Source organism: Manis javanica, chromosome 7 (genome assembly GCF_040802235.1).
Source record: "Manis javanica isolate MJ-LG chromosome 7, MJ_LKY, whole genome shotgun sequence".
In the NCBI taxonomy this organism is placed as follows: domain Eukaryota; kingdom Metazoa; phylum Chordata; class Mammalia; order Pholidota; family Manidae; genus Manis; species Manis javanica.
This window is the reverse complement of record NC_133162.1, coordinates 13,442,941-13,463,689: the sequence shown is the minus strand read 5'-3', so window position 1 is coordinate 13,463,689 and position 20,749 is coordinate 13,442,941. Positions and strand designations below refer to the sequence as shown.

Genomic DNA, 20,749 nt, shown 5'->3' with positions numbered 1-20,749 from the left:
GGCAGACGTGTGACATGTTCCAACAATTTACCTATTTGTTCATTGTATTATCATAAATCTCTTCCTGTGTCTGCACTGCAGTGTCGAAGAAATGCATGAATACCTTTTGTTGTACTACAGTCTTTGTAAAGTGCTCTAGGACCTTCTTAGACCATGTGAGCAGACTTGCAAAGCTTAAATGCCTGATCACATAAGTCAACCAGATGGCTCAAGTCTGGCAGTTTAGGAAGAAATTTATTTTCTATTTTGACTTATTGTATGTAAGTATCTCCCCTTATTCTATATGATCAGCAAGTTACATTGATAATTTACTCAAAATAACTGAATGTTCAACAATTCCTTGTTTTATTCTGTATAGTCCAGATTCAAATCCCGTCTTATCACTCATTAGCTCTGTGACTTTATAGTCAATTTATTTATCTCTGTGCCTCAGTTTCCACAGCTAAAAGGAAGCAAAGAATGGTATTTACCTCATGGGGTTTTTGTAAGACTTCAATCAGGTAATACATGTACAGTGTTCTGACTGTACCTAATAAGCCTCAATAACTACTGGCTGCTGTTCTTTATTACTTCAAGCAAAGTCCTTTCCACTTTCTAAACAGGGTGACACTTCAGCCTGTACCCCAGTGGTTAGGTTATTCGGGAGTGTGAACTTTGACATGTAGGCTTATTTAACTTGGGAGTAGGGCCAGCCACCTGTGGTATTTGTCATGTGGAGGCTTATCTGCCTGTTGTGTGAACTGACCAAGCTGCTCACAGATGCACAGGTCTGTGGTTAATTCATGATGGCATCACATGGGCCTAGTCTCGTAGGACAGGTGTGCGAACTTCAGAAGGCCTGGGGAAACTCAACAGACGTGACATGGTCTGGTGACAAGACATGGTCTGGTGATGTGGGGTTTTAGGCACTCCTGAACCCAGCTATTCAAAATTATAGTGGGTAATGTAACAGTTGCTGTTGCTCTAAACCATTATGCTTTATGTTGGTTCATTACCTACTTGAAGATACCTGTAACAGGTAGTTTATGGGAATTGTGGGCAGAGACTATTGGGCTGTTGAATGTCCCCAGAGCTCATGTGCTTGGTCGCTACTAGACTGCCAGAGAGAGAGAGAGAGAGACAGAGAGAGAGACAGAGACAGAGAGAGAAGACACACACAGAGAGACAGAGAGAAGAGGTTTTTGCTTCCCTTTGCTTTCAGCTATTCGGGGGCATTTCCATCTATTCTGCGTGAGAACTATTACCCTCCATCGCGAGAGTTTGCCACTGCATCCTTCCTGGGAGGCATAAACTACTTGGTAATGAAATAGAGAACTGGAAAGTGGAGGCCACTTGGCTCATAATTACATGCACAGGTACACAGGGGCATTTCACCCCCTTTTAATCAAGCCTTCTTTCATCTCCCAGACTTGGGAAGATTTGACCCTATTATTAATCTTGTTTTATGTGTTTGTGCAGATTAAAATATTAAGTGCACACAGCATGTCCTATCTTCACCTGGTGTTTCCTTGGAGCAGCTTCCAAATGATAAGGCTCCACTATAAAAGTCAGCCTGGGCACTTGATCCAGAGGGAAGGGATGCCTGGGACGCCCGACAGGGTAAGTTGCCGTTGCTGGTCTCCCACCAGCCGTGAAGCAGACAGCCTTGAATTCCTGAGAGGCTTTGCTCATTGCTCTGCTCATGTTTGGTGAGGCTGAGCATGTCTGAATTTATTGTAGATGGTGACCATCTGGACAATTGCCTTTTTTCTGCTTGGAGCAGTCCAAGGTAGGAAACACACCTGCCCCTCAGGAAGGGCTTAAATGCAGCATCTGCACCCTGGCCAGAGAAAGCCTCAGCTGAGGTAGGACTTCCAGCAGCTCCAGACAACTCCAAGGTTCCAGAGAGAGGCAGTCAGAGTTCACACTCCGCCCTGGGGAGGAGGCAGTTGGAGGGAATCCACTTCAGAGCATCTCCCATGGCCTACCTTTGTGCCCAGGATACCCTAGGCCAGATTTCACTAGGTAAAGCATTAAACAGCTGCCAGGGTTAACATGCTGACCAGTGCCCATGAACACACTGCTCAGATAAATACCTGAGGAGCTGGGGATGGAATACGGAACTTTTAAGTCTTGATGGTGGTTCTGAGCAGAAGCACAGATGCTGTCTCTGAGGGATTAGGTGGGGCAGGTCCCAGATCATCCCGTAGGCACAAGGCAGGCAGGTGGGGTTTCCCCATCGTCTTCAGACTGTCCCCAGGCAGGGGAGGGAAGGCCTGGCGTCCCAGAGCCCAGTTCGGGAGCTCAGCCCCCAGCAGAGTCCCCCCATCTCTACAGGAAAGGAAGTGTGCTATGGTGACATCGGGTGCTTTTCCGATGCTGAGCCTTGGGCAGGGACTGCCATCAGGCCCCTGAAAATTCTCCCCTGGAGCCCGGAGAAGATCGGCACCCGCTTCCAGCTCTACACCAATAAGAACCCCAACACCTTCCAAGTGAGACCTCTGTTCATGTTAATGTCATGGTAACTGGGTGAGGGGCTGTGCCCACCGGCAAACCAGGAGTTCCTTACCTCTGTACCCTCTTCTTCCGCTGTGCTCCATCCCTCCCCATCCCTCCAGCTACCCCCAGGCCTGGCCAGACCTGGAAAGAGTAGGTCTTCAGTAAAATGTTGGCTTGGATGAATGAATGGTTCGCATCTGTTAGAACCTCTGGTGGTGTGTGTGATTCTGGTCTGGGGCAAAGAGCTTACTGTCTAACAACAACCCTATGGAAGATAAGACTGTGAGCACGATCCAGACCCCAAGGGGGACATGATTCCTGATGTGGGGAGGTGGGACAGGGAAAGGGGAGTCAGGGTGGGCTTCACAGAAGAGGTGGCTTTTGTGCAAAGCTTTAAAGGGTCATGGCATAGGAACAGGCAAAGATGGAGAAGGGAGAAACAGGCCGGAGTGGCCGAGTTATAAAAACGTGTTCCCTTTCTGCATTTGTCACAGATTCTCCTTCCCACTGATCTGTCAACAATTGAGGCATCAAATTTCCAAATGGACAAGAAGACACGCTTCATCATCCATGGCTTCATAGACAAGGGAGATGATAACTGGCTGCTGGAAATGTGCCAGGTAGGGCCGGCTGCAGTGACTGTGGACTGCTCTGTAGACCACTGCCACAGCTGGCCACTAAGTCTCTAGGTCCTGTAAGCAAACACAGTAAATGAGCTCAGAAACAGGGAATCCATACATATGGGGCACCTTTAAGCAATGCCTCTCTTAATGAAAATAAAATATCACTTTCACATTTCTGGGCTACAACTATAGCCTGAAGTAATGACGTTCACTATGTGAACAAACAATTCCACCCTCTCATCTCTGGTTAAATCAAGACCAAAGATTGTCCACTTCCATTTACAGTTTGTATTCACTGTAAATGAGGGGTTATGTTCTTTTTATTCAAGTCTTTCCCACATCCCTGAGAGTCAGAGATATATTGTTCTGACCATTTATTTGAGAAATGGAGAACGATGATTGACAGGGTGACTAGCAGGCCAGAATAGAAAATGCCGAAAGTACATGTAAGAAAACCTCTGTTGGTCAGACGGACAGACGACAGAAGAACGCACTCGCGTGTACACACACAGGCACAGGTACACGAACACAAATATGCACACAATATACCATCACCCTTTTTATAATGTGTGCACTGATTGAACCTATTTTTGTGACACCTAAAGATGCCTTAGCAGCCTGTCTTCCACGCACACTAACTCTGACCTATAATGTCAACAAGAAGTTATAAAGCCAGAAAATAAAAGTCATTCTACATTTGTCCTTAGTGTACTGGGCATCTAACTCTTCATATTTCTGTCCCATCGTTAATAAGTATCTTAATGTATAAACAGTAAGATACAGTTTATACCCTAAATTCTCCAGGTCTTAAAAGATTCCTCAAGGTAGATTCAAAAAGTCCTGAGAAAAAACTCAGTATCTCCAAATGTGTGATCACACATATTAGCATCACATATGTGAGGTGATTCTAAGTGGATTTTAAATTTGTAGTATCATTTAAACTTATGTTGCTCATATATGTTGCTCAGCAGAACTTTTAAAGATACATTAGTTCCTTTGACATCCACAAGAAGTTTTCTTTAAGAATTCTTCAATCTCTTTTAAATCAATGCAGTTTTATTTTTCAAATGTCTCCAGTGTGTGTTTCTTCCATAAAATAATGTGTTACATCCTAATTGTAAAAATAGTGACACTTCCTTAGGAAATGACCAGCAGACAAGGTGAAAAGCCCAGTAATTCAAAGGACCCCTAACCGTCAAACCCACGGAGTCATGCAGACTCTGGCCACCAGAGGACGCAGTTGAGACCTTTTGTTTTCAAAGTAGGGCTCTTTTAATGATGCGACCTCACCTCATCAACCTTGGTGAATTTGGTTAGAGAAAACCAGAGTGTGGCCTGCTTTTAATTAATCTACAAGCTAGAGAGGACATCGATTTGTCTTTCTTACAGCATTCATCCCAAGGGATAACTCCTGACAACACGATTCCCACCTAAGTCTAGTTTAGGTCAGGGCCCCAGCTAGGAAAAGGCAGAAGGACAGGCAGCAGTAACTGTTAGAAACCATTTCTGAGCCCCGGCTGCATGTGGTTGCCCGTCGTTCCCTGACAACGCCCTGGTGTCTTGTCTCTCCGACACCAGAACATGTTCAAGGTGGAGGAGGTGAACTGCATCTGTGTGGACTGGAGGAAGGGTGCCCAAACCACCTACACGCAAGCCGCCAACAACGTGCGGGTGGTGGGCGCCCAGGTGGCCCAGATGCTCGGCATGCTATCGGTGAGTCCTGGCAGGCTGGGCTGCTGACCAGACAAGCAGCACCCACCGTCTATGTTGGGGAAAGAGGCGGCTGGGAGTTACATGCTTAAGGAGAAATAGAAAGACTTGATATTTTTCTCAGTCTTACTCCTAAACCTCTGAAATCTGCCTGAATAATAACACGCCAGTGGAGGAAAAAACAGTAATAGCTGATACTTAGGAGGTGGGGAATTTTATTATTGTCTTCAGTTGACATTTAAGAAAACTTGAGGCCCAAAAAGATTGACTAGTTTGCCCAAAAGATCATAGAACAGGTAGATACAAGAGTTATGTTTGGGCCCAAGATCATCTGCTCCAGGGCCCCCCACTATGCTAGGAGGGCTCCGAGTCAGGCAGACTGCAGCACCTCCAGGGAGAGATGACTGAAACCAAAGGGCAGCACATGGAGTTGGCCCGTGCCAGCTCCACTGACCTGTTAATGTTAGGGCATGTCTTCTGCTGCAGTCAGTTCAGCTGTTCTGCCTACCTTCATCTTTCTTTTTAGGTAATTCAATAAGACTTTAATTTTTAAAATTTAAGTCACTAATTCTTTGTGACTATTTTCTACACCAGACCAAGACCCCAGCCATTTCTGCCTTATAGCTAAAGGGTCTATGCAAGAACAGAGTGGCTCTAACCACTCGGCGTCACTGAGTTTTTACTAGGCCCTGTGGACCAGTAAATGAGTACATGCGGGTCAACACCTCTGAGACCAACATGTGCAAACACGTCATCCCTCTATGTCTTTTATTTGCTCATCCAATATTCTGGGGGACAGTGTCAGGAGCTCTGCTAGGAGGTGGAGAGGATGGTTGAGGTCCCAGGTCCTGGAAAAGCCTGTGGTGAAGGCTTACAATGATGATAGAGTGTGATTAGCCTTCTGATGGGGGGACTCCAGACTTTATGGGAGCACCTCATGGGGCAGTTATTCCACACCGGAGGGCTGGGAGGGTTACGGATGTCTCCCAGGACATGGAATCTAAGTTGGGAGCTAACGGCTGGGCTGTGTCACCGTGAGCTGGGCAAGTGGCTGGGGAGATGAGCAACAACAGGAAAGGTTATCCAAACTAGACCCAGAGGCAGGAGAATTCAAATGTATTTGAGGGCCTGAAATTTCCACAAAGGGTTTGGCTAGACTAGTCTAGGAAAATAGGTGTTGAGTCAAGAAAGCTCTGAAGCCCTCGAAATGAGTTAGGGCTTGATCCTGAGTGTGGTGGGAGCCTTGGACGGTTTTCAGAGAGGAGTAATATGTTAGGTTTGCATGTTACAAAAACCACAACCCAAAAACGTCCTGAAAATAGTCTTCCCTCTCCAGAAAAACCACAGCTACTCACCTTCCCAAGTCCACCTCATTGGCCACAGCCTGGGAGCCCATGTGGCTGGAGAAGCAGGGCGCAAGACCCCAGGCCTGGGCAGGATTACAGGTAACACCAATAGCCCCCGAACATGGTGCAAGTCTGCATCCCAGCTAGGAGCTGCCCAAAGGAGTCTGTCCTCTCAGAGGTGGCAGAGCTAGTTAGAGCCTTCCAGAACATTTCAGGAAGCCCATTTTTGTGGCAGGGGAGGTGGTGGCTTGGTGACTTTGTTTCCCTTTGCTTCTCTTTGCTTCTTCTACTCTGTGCCTGTCCCCCTTCTCTGGAGCCAAGTTCCCTGGCAATGTGGGCCTCTCAGCAGGCCTGAGCACCCAGGAAATGCAGAGGAAGGCTAGCATGATCTTGAGCAAACATAATTAAGGCAAGTCCATATTGTCAATCCTTTTCGACCTGTTGTTCAAATCAGAGGCAGAACAGAACATGAAAATTATGCTCCCATTGTCTCTGCTGGTAGAAAGCTAGCAACCATCAAGTCAAAAGTATCCTTTTAACCCAAGCAAAGCCTTTAACTTAAAATAGCATGTTCTGTATCTATAAAATACATTCATAATAATGTACTACTGCGATCATTATTATACGCATAAATTGAAAGCCTACCTATCCCAAACGCTGCACAAAGTGCTTTATGCTGTCTCATTTCATCTTGAGAACTGAAGAAACAGGCTCAGGGAGGTGAGGAACTTGCTCAGGATCCCACAGCAAACCAGTGAACTGAGATTCAAACCCAGTTCTGCTGTCATTTGGCTCAAGCAAGTCTCTGCCCCATAAGAACTCCCTGTATTATTTTCAAAAGACAATTACATTTATGCCATTCAGCTGCTCTGACCAAACCTTCAAAAAATTATCGACAAATCCAGGAGCCCTGATAAGAAGGAAATATAATCGGGATGAAGCATTAATAATAAATGTTTTACTTATATACCCAGGACAATATGCAAGGCACTGTGCTAAGTGCTATATATCATCTCATTTTAATCTCATTCTAACCATGTTATTAGCCCAATTTTATAAATGGGGAAATAGAGGCACAAAAAAATATGTCAACTGATTTACCCAAGGTCATGCAACTTGCCCAAGAAATACCTGAATAGGGATTTGGAGTCAGGCAGCCTAGTCCCAGAATCTGTTCTCAATTATTATATAATACTACTGTACCCCTTATTCTTAAAACTTGGGAAAAGAAAGAGAATGTTGGAAGATATAATAAAGAATATATGTAAAGAATATAAAAGATAGAATCTGATATGGAAAAAATCCTTGCTCAAACAAAATCTACATCTCTTTGCTCATCTATCCTTCTTTCTCTGTGCCACTGAAGCCCTCTTATAATAAGTCCCCAAGATGCTGCAGCCATGAGCAGGCACAGTTATGTTTTAACCAGGAGAGCCATGCATTGAGACTCTGTGTCCCATATTTCAATATCCAGGGCCATGGCACTGTACAACTGTAGGGGATGGTGTCCCTTGAATTGGGCAACACACAGCCTGGGCAACTACACCTTGTCCTGCTGTCACCTACAGCCAGACCTGGTGTTCTTCAGCACTGCCTGTCTCTCTTAGGGTTGGATCCTGTAGAAGCAAGTTTCCAGGGTGCTCCTGAAGAGGTTCGACTGGATCCCTCTGATGCTGACTTTGTTGATGTGATACACACGGATGCAGCTCCCCTGATCCCATTCGTGGGTAAGCCCCAAGATACTGCAGCCATGAGCAGGTACAGTTATGTTTTAACCAGGAGAGCCATGCATATCATTGCTGTTCCAAACATTTCAGGGTTTGGATCGAGCCAACTGATGGGTCACCTCGACTTCTTCCCGAACGGAGGAGAGGAGATGCCAGGATGCAAGAAGAATCTCCTGTCACAGATTGTGGACCTCGATGGCATCTGGGAAGGTAAAGCCAGAGCAGAGCCAGCATCACTCCCCTGGGGTGAGCAGAGTCTTCCCACAGCAAATCTTAAATATAAAAGCACATGGCTCTTCAAAAATATACAATTTTCCCTTCTAGACCTTATTTTTGAAAAATTGAGTTATATATTATTTGTTGTATCCACTCTCCTGATTTTGAACTTCCCTAAAACACTGTTGTGGATGCCCTGGAACATACAAGAAACAGGGAATTTAACCATTGCTTAAAGCCATAACTTCAACAATCAACTGGTAGCTACCTAACGAAGAAAAGAAATACCATAAAAGTAAGCATCCCAGCTCTATGCAAGAGAATATCCCTGCCGATTTTTCCTTGGGAATCAGTGATATGGCTCAAGCTTATGTAGCTGGCCTCAATTCTGCAGCCAAAATGAGAATGTGCCCAGTCATTTCCATGGCTAAACCATTTGCATAAGAATCCCCACTCTATGTTGGGTCAGCAGTGAGACTAGATCACAGCTAAGGACAATCAGAGTGGAAACTGTGCTATTCGAGGTGGTTGTTCCTTATCATTCCTTGAGCATTCCTGAGACAAAGGGCCTCCTTCAGATACAGCTTTCATTCTGTATCTAATAAGGTCAAAGGATCTTGGGTAGATGACCATTCCAGCCAAACTCATCATTTGGCACCACACAGGTTAAAACCTTTTGTGGTCTGACCACATCTACTAAGTAAACATTTTTATTGAATTTGGTCAAAATGGCTCAGTGAGTATGGATGCCATCAAAGCAAACAGTAAGGATGTGGACTTAGTGTTTGTCTTGGACAGCCTCATGAGGGTTTGCATAGACAGGGTAGCCGAAACTCTCCATCAGCAATGACCAAGCAGACCTGGCCAGGTCAGGAAGGGGTGCCGTGACATCTGTCACTAGGCAGGGGTTGTGATGGTCGGGAGCAAGATACTATAAGTGAGGGAGCCACTGGAAGCTATTCAAGCCCCCCCACCCCCCCTTTTTATTGACTAATCACAGGAAAATGTCCTTGTCCTGGTTCTGTTTTGTCTTGTCTGGGAGGTCATGTCACATCTGTTGTGTTTTTAAACACCTCCAGCCTGGTGCCTGGGTTACTGGGTGGAACAGAGGTTAGAGGCATGGGCTCAAGCCCTGGATGGCCTTGAGTTTAATTCCAGCACTGTCATTTCCCAGCTGTAACCTGTGAACCTGAGGCTGTACTCCATAGATCTTAGGGATGGTGTGGGACCCTCCTCCTAGGAAAGGCGAGGGTTACAAGGACAACATATGTAACGTGCTCAGAGCATTGCCTGGCACAGCATTGCCTGGCACACAGAAGGCCCCCTCTGTAGGTTAACTGTCTTTATTGTGCCTGGATTTACAACTCATCTTTTATTTCTGAAAATGTCCCACTTTGGAACCAACCCACTTGGAGAGAGAGGCAGAGAAGCTGTCACAGCCCCCTGACCGCCTGTGCCCACTTCCTCATCTGCTTCCCCAGGAACCCGGGACTTTGTGGCTTGCAATCACCTGAGAAGCTACAAGTATTACTCGGAGAGCATCCTGACCCCCGATGGGTTTGCAGCGTACCCCTGTGCCTCCTACAAGGCCTTCGAGTCTGTAAGCTGTTGTCCCACTGTGGGAATGTTGTCTGGCTGTTTGGGATTTGCAGTACCTCTCACTGGTTTCTGACCATCCAGACTTGTTTGCGTTGCCCCTCCGAGTTCACGGTCCTGTGAAGTGAAGAATGAGAACACTTCAGGCAGGAGGTGGCTAAAAGTCTAGAGGAGTCACTTGTGTGAAGCAGATTGGAGAACGGGAGAGAAAAGCATCAGATCAGTGATCTAGCAAGTCTTCCTGAGGAGGCCATGTTTGGATCTGGCTTGGAAAATCAAAGAGTTCAGAAGGAAGAGAAGGAGTACACATTTCTGACAAGGGCAGGGCAAGAACAGAAAGTATGTGAGAGAAGAATTCACCCACCTGAGAGAAGGGCAGGTGGATGCCAGGCTGGGCAAAAGCCCCTGGCAGCAAGAGGAGAGATGGGAGAAGTGGTAGGTGGGAGCCAGTGCACGGCTCACCCCAGCTCCACACTCAGTGACAGCATGTTGGCAGCCTGAAGTTGGCCACAGTCAGTATTTATACCACGGAAGCTGGTCAATGGTAATCAGGGCTTTTGGTCCCCGAGTCAGCTGTAACTCGTGTACCGGCGCATCACTCTGTGGAAGGCATAACTGCGCTAACCTGGTGCCCAGACATGGGTACTTTCTAAAGGTCTCCAAGTAATTCTAATGTCATGTACATCAGGCTTGGGAGCCCTGTCCTGGAGGAAGGTGATTTAGAGATCAGCTATGCCAATCCCCTTCCTGATAGAAATGGGGAAATTCAGACTGTAGGAAAATTGCTCCCCTAGATGGGTGGATCATAAAAAGACAAATTCACACCTTACCACCTGATCAGTCTCTTCTCATTAGAACAAGTGCTTCCCCTGTCCGGCTGAAGGATGCCCACAGATGGGCCACTATGCTGATAAATTTGCTGCCAAGAAAAGTGAAGAGGAGCAGAGATTCTTCTTGAACACAGGAGATTCCAGCAATTTTGCTCGTAAGTTGCCTTTCGGCTTTCTTGCCCAGGTAAAGAAAAGTTTCTGTTACACATGACGGGCTTGTCCCTAACCAGCAATATTTGTGGGCACATTTTGATTATCTTAGTGAAAAGACACATTCACCCAAATGATCCCATTAAAGACTCAACTGAGGATTTGGAGAGTTTTTATTTCTTCCATTTTATTTCTATGGCATGAAATGAGTGGAAGCAGATAGCATAATAATGGGATAATAATGGGGTAATAGCAATTTGCATTTCCCTGTGGCTATCTACCCTGAATTTTTACAACTCCACAGTTCATTGTTCTTTTCATTTTTAAGATTATGTCACATGAATCTGTTCTAGTCATTCAACAAAAATTTATTTGGTAACAGTTCTTTGCTGGGCAGGGCTGCTTACAACTTCAATCCCCTCTTTCCCCACCCCTGTCCATGCATCCCTGATGCCCGAGGGCTGCCTTTCTGGGAGAGGGTGGGTAGGAGTCAGAAAGGGGTGATTTCTCTCAAAAAATCTGCTGAATGGACTGGGACACAGTGTAGAGACGGGGCATGATTGGAGCACATCATGCCAACCTGCCCTATGTTAGCTCCCTAAGATGTTGCACTGCAAGAAAGAGACTGTGTTTAATGGAAATGCATAAAATTGTACATGTCTTATATTGTTTTTGCAGTCATGTCTGTTGATGTATCAGTTCTGTGAGTTTTGAAAGATAGTCATGCCTATCATCTTCACAATAAAGATAAGGAAACTTTCCATCACGACATACATTTTTTTAAAAAGACATTGACTCATCAATCCTCCCACTGAGGTAGTGATGCATGAAATACTTGCCCATATTTTAAAAGAACAAATTAAACATTCCAAAATCATATATTCATTCCCTCAACCCACGTTTATTTGGGGGGCACACACTGTGCTAGACACCGGAGGTGCAGGAATGGACAAGACACTCTACGCATGAAATTGACAGCTCAGCAGAGAAGATGAAACTGAGCAGGCAGTGTCACTGTGCTGGGCTTGCCAGGTTGCTACTGTGGAACTGGGATGGAGGCCCTGGGCCTGGCCAGAGGAAGGGACAGTGACAACATCTCTGAGGATGTGGAGGACAAGCAGGAGTTTAGACAAAAGATGTGCATGTGTTTATGTATGTATGTGTGTGCGTGTGTATGTATGTGAATTTTGGATGTGTGTATTTGTATACATGTGTGAGTACATATGTGAGTGTGTGGTTACACGTGTGCAGGTTTGTGTATATGTGCGTGTGCTCATGGGGCACTGAGACAGCTCTCCAGGTGTAAATCTGGGGAGTAACTGAGCCCTGCATCCAGTGTCTGGGTGCTGCCTGGGGCACTGGGGAGCAGAGATAAGACACAGACCCTGCCCTTGAGGAGCTCCCAGGACAGCACCCCTCAGCTACCTTTCCTAACATGGGGACAAGCTCTTGTTCTTTCTCTTTGCACTTTATCCCATAGTACTGCCAGTCTAGGGCAGAGTCGTCCAACAGACTTTTCTGCAATGATGGAAATGTTCCTTGCTGACCAATGTGTTCCAGTAGCCACATGTGGCAATTTAGCACTCAAAATATGGCTAGTAAAACAGAGAAATTAATTTTTAACTGTATTTAATTTTAATTTTAATTTAAGCCACCACATGTGGCTAGTGGCCCCTTTACTAGGCAGTGCAAGTTAAGAGGGGAACCCAGCTAGATACATGCATATTTCTCTTTATAGCCTAGCTTATGTTGTTGATCAACAGGTAGAATTTCTTATCCTTTGGTCTCTTAGTGTAAGGGGCAGAAACCTGAGATACGGGTCAAATATTTTGTGCATAAATAAATGGAACTCGTTTCTATCTCTTGTGCAGGCTGGAGATACGGAGTTTCTGTAACATTGTCTGGAAGAACAGTAACTGGTGAGGTAAAAGTTGCTTTGTTTGGAGATAAAGGAAACACTCACCAATTTGACATCTTCAGGTAAATTTACTTTTCTTGCACCACATCTCACTTGATGATATATACAGCCTTGAATTCAAATCCATGCTGAAATTCTTATCTTCTTTTTATCAGTGGATTTTAAATTATTTACATGATGCAGTGAACTTAATTTCAGATCTCTACTAACAATTTTTCTTTTCTCTATTATAAATCATGGCATTTAGATCTTTCTCTTTGAACAGATCGGATTTTTAAAACAAATCCAATACAACATCAGATAAATGTTTTATGATTAGCATAGTAACTAACACACACTTGTATTAAACTAAGTGGACAGCTTGTTACTATACAAATGATTCTGCCAGAAAAAAAATGTGAAGGAATTATATAGATTTCTATAAGAAAATTTTGAGAACAAATTAACTTGAGTTTAAGGAAACAATATTTAAACAATAGTTTGAGAATGCCCACATACATAAGCTGGCTTTTCCATTTCTCCATCCTTTACTTGAAAACAAGTTTGGAAAAATAATCTCAGTAATCTAGAGCAGAAGAGAGTGGCATGGCCTTATATAGTCATTATAACTTGTTTCTATACATGACACTGTTTCTATTTCTTTATTTCAAGGGGGATAATCATACCAGGCTCCACCCATTCCAATGAGTTTGACGCAGAGATTGATATTGGGACAATTGAGAAAGTCAAGTTTCTTTGGAATAACCATGTGGTAAACCCAACCTTGCCCAAAGTGGGTGCTTCCAAGATCACTGTGCAAATGGGAGAGGAGAGAAGAGTGTATGTATCTTTGCTGGCTTGTGCCTACGTATGGCTGTAGAAATTCACGTTTGTAATGAAAACTCACCTCAGAAAGTCAGTGTTGGCTCAGCCAGAAAAGCCAAGACAACATACCATCTGGGGCCCTTTCTTCCCAGGCAAACAAACAATAGAGAATGTAAAACATTTCCACTGGGGTTCACAGCACTGCCTGTGAGGGGTACAGAAGATATGACCCTGCCTTCAAGGAAAACTAAGGAGGGAAAATGAGAAAGACCAGCAAGAAAGAATTTCTGAAGGGCATGAGGTTATAAGCATGGGCTAGAAGGTGGCTACCATTTAAAGAGGGGAAAATAGGAGAAATTTCAGGATAAAAAAAGGAAAAAGAAAGTGATTTCAGCAAAAGGTATAAAATCTGACATAGGACAGGAGAGAGTGAAGTATCAGTAGTTGCAGAACCTTCATCCTGACTAGTAGTGGCTTTGCTGCAGCACTTGCAAGGATGTAGAGTAGTGACTGGAGGTGGCAAGGAAACTGTCCTCCAGAATTGGACCCCAAGTCTGGCCATCAGAACACTCCTGCTGTGGCTTTGTTGGGAAGGGGATCCTGGGCTCTTAGTCAGTGACTGCCTTGAGGTTTGGGAGGTTAGGTGGGGTCACTAAACTTGGGTGTCAGGGAATGTCCCTTCTCCAGGCAGGAAGGATGGGTGGGCAGACTTCACAGCCACATCTCATGAGACTGCACCACCTCTGTGAGGTCCTTTCTATCCCTGTGAACCAGGGTGGGCAGAAGAGCTGGCCCAGCCGAGTGGTCATGCAAACAATGGGCCTCTCAGCTAGGGCACAGCATGGGGGAGGCCGGGTTGGGGGAGCCCTGTGCATGCTGGAGGTGTGGCCAAGTCCTCCCATGCCTGGGCCATGAGGCATCTCTTGGGTTGAGGGATCTGGACTGGGAAGGGCTCAGCAGGGGCAGCGGGCTCATGGGTAAGGGGGAGAGGGAGGGCGGGCAGGGCCCAAAGTGCAGCGAACTTGGGTGAGGCTGAGAACCCCATGCTCTTGGAATAACCCTAATGATCACCATTTATAGCTGCATTGCCTTTATTATTAATTATAAAGCTTTTTTTTATTTATTCTTATGAGAGGTTGCATTATTGACATGAGATTCTCAGATAACCTCGGGAAGGAGCCATGCCTTTTACAGATGCAGACACCAGGGTGACCAGCCCCATGTCACCCCGAAGGCAGGGAGGGGGAACCAGGGAATGTCAGGTCTACTGATGCCAGGTCTGAAGGCATCGTCAAGGGAGGTTTGAACTGTGACCCTGCCATGGAAGATGGCATCAGACAGTCCTGTGGCTGCATCTTGGTGCTTCACTTACTTGCTGAGAGCCCAGTTGCATCAGCTTTCTCTCCTGCCATGTAGGACTCAGAATACCTCCTCACACTTGTGTTGTGAGGATGAAGTTGGCACAAGTGGATCACTTAGCATCCTTTCCTGCAGCTGTTAAGAGCTCCATATATTATGGCTACTTTAATGCTGCATCCGTCCCGAGGGTGCCTGAGCCAAGAGTGAGCCATCTGTAAACTGATCTATGTGTTTATGGAGGGCCAGGAGCCCACAGTGCTGTTAGCCAGAAGAGCCAGAGACCAGGGGCCATCTGAGCAGCAACCAGCCTTGTCCCAGGGCCCGGCCACCAGTCACACCGGAAGCCCCGAGACTCTCATTTCTCCAGTAACTGGTTGAACCTATAACCCTAGGGCTTCCCACGTCCCTTTGAATTGGAAGTCAACAACTATTTGTTCTTAATAACGCAACTCTCCATGCAGAGATGCCCAGCACTCTGAAAGCCTTCATTTTTCTCCCCAGGTATGACTTCTGCAGCGACAGCACCGTGAAGGAGGATGTCCTGCTCACCCTCATGCCCTGTTAAAGCCCAGGCGCAGAGCAGCCTCTGGGGCACATCAGTAAAACCCACTGGTGCATCTGTCTACTCCCAGCGTCTGTCTCTGTGTCAGCAGGCCCCTGTGGGGACATTAAAAGTGGAATGTTTAAACATGTCCCGAGCATTTCCATGTATTTGGGTTTCCTGCCATTGAACTCATATCACACACCCTTTTCTCCCAACTTCTTTGATCCTCATGCCCGCTGTCTTCCCCTCACCTGAAGGGGTGCATGGGACAGCAGAACTGGAGTGTGGGTGCCCAGGAGCCTCCACAGAGCCATTAGCCCCACCCTCAACCAGTGGGATGTGGACTCCAAAAACACCTCCAAACACCGGCGGTGTGCTGGGCACCAGGGCAAGAGGGCAGCAGCCTTCAACTCAGTCTTACAGGCGAGCACGGAAGTAGAGAGCCCAGCACCTCAGTAAAAGCTGCTACATCTCATAGGTTCAAAAAGCAAGGCATGTCCCAGGACAGGGTGCCCCGGAGGTGGGAGGAGCAAGACGGGGAAGGAGCCACGGCGTGGCCTATTGGTTCTAGGCTCAGGCTTGCAGGAAGGTAGCCTACTGAGAGTGCAGGCTGGGAGGCCAGCTAGGAGGAGGGGACCTGCAGCTATCCAGGCAAGAGGGTATGAGGACCCTACGAGGGCAGCGAGCAGAACCAAGGCTGGGAGTGGTTGGCGGTGATGAGAGCCTTTCTCCCTGGTTGAGGACAGCCTGCTCGCTTGACACGTACAGCCAATGACTTGGGGGAAATTACTGTAAAGCAGGAAGGAAACTGAGAAAAGTTTGGAGGGAGGAAGCCGGTGGTGTATGGGGCAGCAGGCCTTCCCAAGGCTCTTGGCCTCCCCACAAGTGCGTAGCTAGGGCACTGCCCTGAGCTTTGGGGACCTGGGGTGACCTGGATCCTGACTGCAGGTGCAGAGGAGGCAGCTGATGGAAACCCCAGCTCTAGAGGGACCAGGCCCAGAGTGGTTACGGATCAGCTACCTCCTGACACTGCTGGGGAGACCAAGCTCAGCCCCACAGACCACCATGCAAACAAACATCCCGGGGCAATGTGGAGTTTGAGGCCCATTGTAGGTGGACAGGTACACCTGCCTTGTCTATGTGGCCCTGGCCAAATCTGCTCAAACTTCCAGATTTCAGGGGCTGCATGGGGCCAGTTTGATTGGACTTTGTTTTTTATTAGTTTTTAAGATAGCAAAGGTTGTATATTGTTCAGAATGCATAAGGATACAGTCTTTGGAGTAATGAAAATATGCCATATTCACATTCAGTTTATTAACATGAGATTCAGAGGGACAGACATTAAGTCTGCTGAGACACCGAGGAGCAGGCACTGAGTTAGCAATCAGGATTCTAGGCAAGCCTGGTGACCTTGGGCAATGGGTTTCCATCTCTCTGGGTCTCAGGTTTTTCATCATAAAATGGAAGCAGCAGCCCAGCCCTACTTCTGGTAGTGCTGGTATTGCTGTCTTAAGGCTCTAAGAAGAGAATCAACGGAAGGCTCTGTCCTTAAGTCAGTGTGCTGTAAGGTGAGTGGGGCAACCTAGGGAACATGGCCACAATCTCACCAAGGACCCAAAGCTGGCAGAAGGCTGTGGGCACACAGAGTGTTGGGTCCCTGGACCCATAGCAGTGCTTACTAATGGTGGCTTAACGCCCACCCAACCCAGGCCCTGCCTACATACCCCAAGGTGCATGAGGCTGGCCCTGCCCCCGGGGGCATCCGAGGGCCCAAGGAATTAGCCCAGGCACTTTCCGGGAGTGCTCAGGCTGCTCCATCCTGTCTGCAAACCAGAATCAACTGGAAACTAAAAAAAAACGGGAATGCAAAAGGGAGGGAATCCCAGTCCTCATGTGACCGATCCAAGAATGATCCTAGGCACAGGCTTTTGTTAACAGCCCCCAGGTGACACAGGTGCAGCCTGGTGAAGCTCTGCCCTGACACAGCCTTTCCATGATTCTCCAACAGAAGCCTTTGCTCAGCTCCCAGGACCCCAGGCATACTCTTCCCTGAGACTTCATTAACTGTGTGTCTTCATTTAGGTGATGATCTATTGTCTTAACCAGTTATAGAGACAAAGTGTCCTTCTTGTTGTGGCCATTTGCAGCATGATGTGCAATAAGATGAGGTTCATAGGAAGTCCGAAGGCTGTGAGACCCAGCAGGGATGACGTCCATGGGGGTGCTTGGGCCTGAGAAACCCTGCAGAGTAGGACCTGGGACTGAAAGTGTGGAAGAGACAGCCAGTGTCACAGGGTTTAAGAGCAGAGAGAGCTTACCTCCCCAGGACCAGGAAAAAAGGGGCAGGTGCAGCCTGAGAGGAGCAATGGGAATGGAGGAGGAAAGAGCCTGGGGATGGGGTGGGAGGCCCTCAGCAGGGATGAAATGAAAAAGCTTGGAAGCGGGGAGCGGCAGGTTCATTCCAGAACTGGGAGTCCTTCCATCTGAGCAACTGTAGGGTGGGAAGGCAGTTGGGGGCAGGCAAAGTAAAACGGACCAGAGGCTAGTGGGGGCCACCTCAGTCGCTGCGGGCTGCCATCACACAGCACCACAGACTGGTGGCCTGAACAGCAGAACTTGCAGTTCTCGAGGCTGGAAGCCCATGGTGCCCAGGGCTGGTTCCTGCTGAGGGCTGTGAATGTGTTCATGCCTCCCTCCATCTGGAAGGTGCTGGCAATCTTTGGCAATATTTGGCTTCTAAAAGCATCACCCCAGTCTCTTCCTTCATGTGTCCATGGCCTTCCCCCTGTATGTCTGAGTCTTTTTGCCCAAATTTCCCCTTTTTATAAGGACACCAGTCATGTTGGACTGGGACTGCCCTAATGACCTCACTTTACCTCTGTAAAGACCCAGTCTCCACATGAGGTCATGCTTTGAGGTCCCAGGCATTAGGACCCCAACATATCTTTTGGAAGGACACAATTCAACCCATAACAGTGGCCAACCATGCACACTCAGCTTAGGGGTTTGAACTCCACCTGAATTCTGTCCACCCGATACCCCGAGTTACTCTCATTAGGCGAAGCCCAAATCACACAGCCCACATGCAAGCCCTCCTCAACGTGCCTTCTCTCTGCAGCACTTCTGATCATTTGTTATTATGTACTTATTTGCAGGCGATCATGGCCTGTGCCCATGGGACCATCAGGCCCACAGGGGCAGGAAGGACAGTTCTGTACCCTGTGGCTCCTCAAGGCTGGGAAAGCGTTCAGCACACTGAAGCCGCATAAAAGTGAGCGTGAACCAACACACGGACCGTGCATCCGAGGGCGCGGAGGAGCCGCAGGATTAAAGCCGGGAGGAAGCGGCGGGAGGCTGCCCTGAAGGGGGTGATGCCCGGCCAGGAGGGAGGCCGCGCCAGCTACCGGAGGACAAGGGCAAAGGGAATAGAGGGGAGGGAGTGGATAAAAGAGGTGTGGAAGGAGAGGAACAAATACGTTTCAACAGGCCTAAAGTGCAGGAGGAAGGGGACCCAAGCCCCACCCCACCAGCCCCAGCGCCGACCCCAGAGCTACCTGGCAGCTGCTGCACCAGCTGGCCGGTCTCCCAGAGCCCTGACCTTGCTGCCTGCCAGCATGTGGCCGGTGAATGTCTTTTCCCACAGGTGCTGGCCTTCCCCTCCTTCCCAGGGCAGACCCTGGCAGGGCCTCAAGCCCCCCGAGATGAGAGAGGCTTTACTAAACTTTTGGCAAAAGACTAGTCACAGGATGCGTCAGCTGCTGTGAGGAGAAGTGGCAAAACAAATACCACGGAACTGCGGGATCCACAGCCCCTTCCTAATAAGGACAGAAATCCTCCTTAGGGTGCAGAGTCAGGAAAGGGTGGCGCCTACCACCTAACTAGTCCCCCCAGCGGACCCCTGGGCTCTGAACCTCTATGACAGCTCTCTCTCAGGGCCAGTCCAGGGGCCAGCTGCAGCGTTCAGAGCCCCCGTGGCCCACTCTAAGGGCTTCTCAAAGGGACTATCTGTGGACAGGGTTAAGGGGATCCAGGGTGCTGAAGCACCCAGGGATTAGCGGCAGCTGGAAGCTCTGATTTCTGTGTGGTCTGAAGCATCAAGAGAGGGGGCTGTTCTGAGAATCTGGACAGAGCTGGGAGGGTGGGAATGAGCTGCTTTAGCAGAGCTGCAGCCTTCATGAGAAAGGTGCAGACACTGCCCGACCACAGCACAGAAGGGAGGCGGCCCGGGAAGAAATCCTCCAGCCTCTCCTCTTCCCACAGTCTGATCTCCCGTTGGTGCCTCCCATTGGCTCAATCCAATGAGAAGGCCAAGGTCAAGTAGCCCACGGAGGCCGTCCATGGAGAGCAGATTCCAGGGCACAGAGCAGGAAGGAGAAGGCAGGAAGGACCTGGAAATAATCCAGCCCCTCAACCCAATGAGCCATTAGCTTCCAATGTCCCATTCTTTCATCCTACAGATGTTTGTTGATCACCTAGTATCTGCCAGGCACTGTGCTAGGTTCTGCAGACATAGAAATGACTCTTCAGACCCTGATCCTGCCACCAGGACAAGACCTCAACAAATAGTCACTGAAATACAATTACCAATTGGGATACATTCTACAAAGGAATAAAAAAGGATGGCGGTAAATGCCAAGAAGGTCTGGTTCCTCTTTGGATATTGACAAAGGCTTTTTTGAAGGTATAATAGTTAAGTGGAGTCCTGAGAGATACCTGGGACTGAGAGAGAAAAAGTGAGGATAGCATATTCAGGAAAAGGAAAGAGAATGTGCAAAAACCCCAAGATGGGCACTTTCAAGAAACTGAACATGGCTGGTGTGCCTGGAGCTGGAGCTTAGTGAGCGAGCCTCAAGGGGAGGAAGGGGGAGGCCGGCAGGGTCCAGGCAGCACTGCACCCTAGGGACTGTGGTAGCGAGTTTGGGTTTTCCCAAGAATGGTGGCCAGCCACTGGCACCATAGCACAGGTCTTGGGCTTCCATTCAGCCTAATGTTGTCATTCCAGGCTTCTCAGTGGAATGAGTCTTTGACCTGACCTCATCTCTCAGCTCCTCTCCGCCCCCTGACCTCCAAAGCAAACAAGCCATGTGCCATCGTAGACAGGCACCTCCACTGAGCAGCAAGCCTTTAGATCTCCCACCCCTGCCCTGCTCTGCAGTAACCACAGGGAAACCAGATGGGTCTTGGTTCCTGTTTCTGAAGGGATTTTTGAACAGGAAGCACTACAGCTTGATGTCAGCTTGGCACCTCCTGGGGCAACACTGGACTTCGGGGTCATTGAAGCATAGGCAACCCCATTCGGGTTTCATCACTTTCCTGTTCCACAAACCTTGGCTGTTCTCAAGACTGTTGGACGTAGGAAAGTTCCTTCCTTAGCATTCCTGTGGTCCACACTACTCACCTCCAGCCTTGGAGTTCTCAGGAGGGAGTTTCACATTTTTCTATACTTGA

At 47.8% G+C, this 20,749-nt stretch overlaps 1 protein-coding gene across 1 annotated transcript; it reads left to right on the top strand.

The window, feature by feature from the left end:
* Window positions 1–1,719: 1,719 nt before the first annotated feature.
* On the top strand, window positions 1,720–15,423 carry PNLIPRP1 (pancreatic lipase related protein 1). Its single transcript, XM_017674977.3, has 12 exons — window positions 1,720–1,768; window positions 2,317–2,471; window positions 2,973–3,098; window positions 4,680–4,814; window positions 6,148–6,256; window positions 7,765–7,884; window positions 7,975–8,094; window positions 9,582–9,700; window positions 10,552–10,681; window positions 12,548–12,656; window positions 13,246–13,413; window positions 15,259–15,423. The coding sequence occupies exons 1-12, from the start codon at window positions 1,720–1,722 to the stop codon at window positions 15,320–15,322; spliced, it is 1,404 nt and encodes a 467-aa protein (XP_017530466.2). The 3' UTR covers window positions 15,323–15,423.
* Window positions 15,424–20,749: the final 5,326 nt, after the last annotated feature.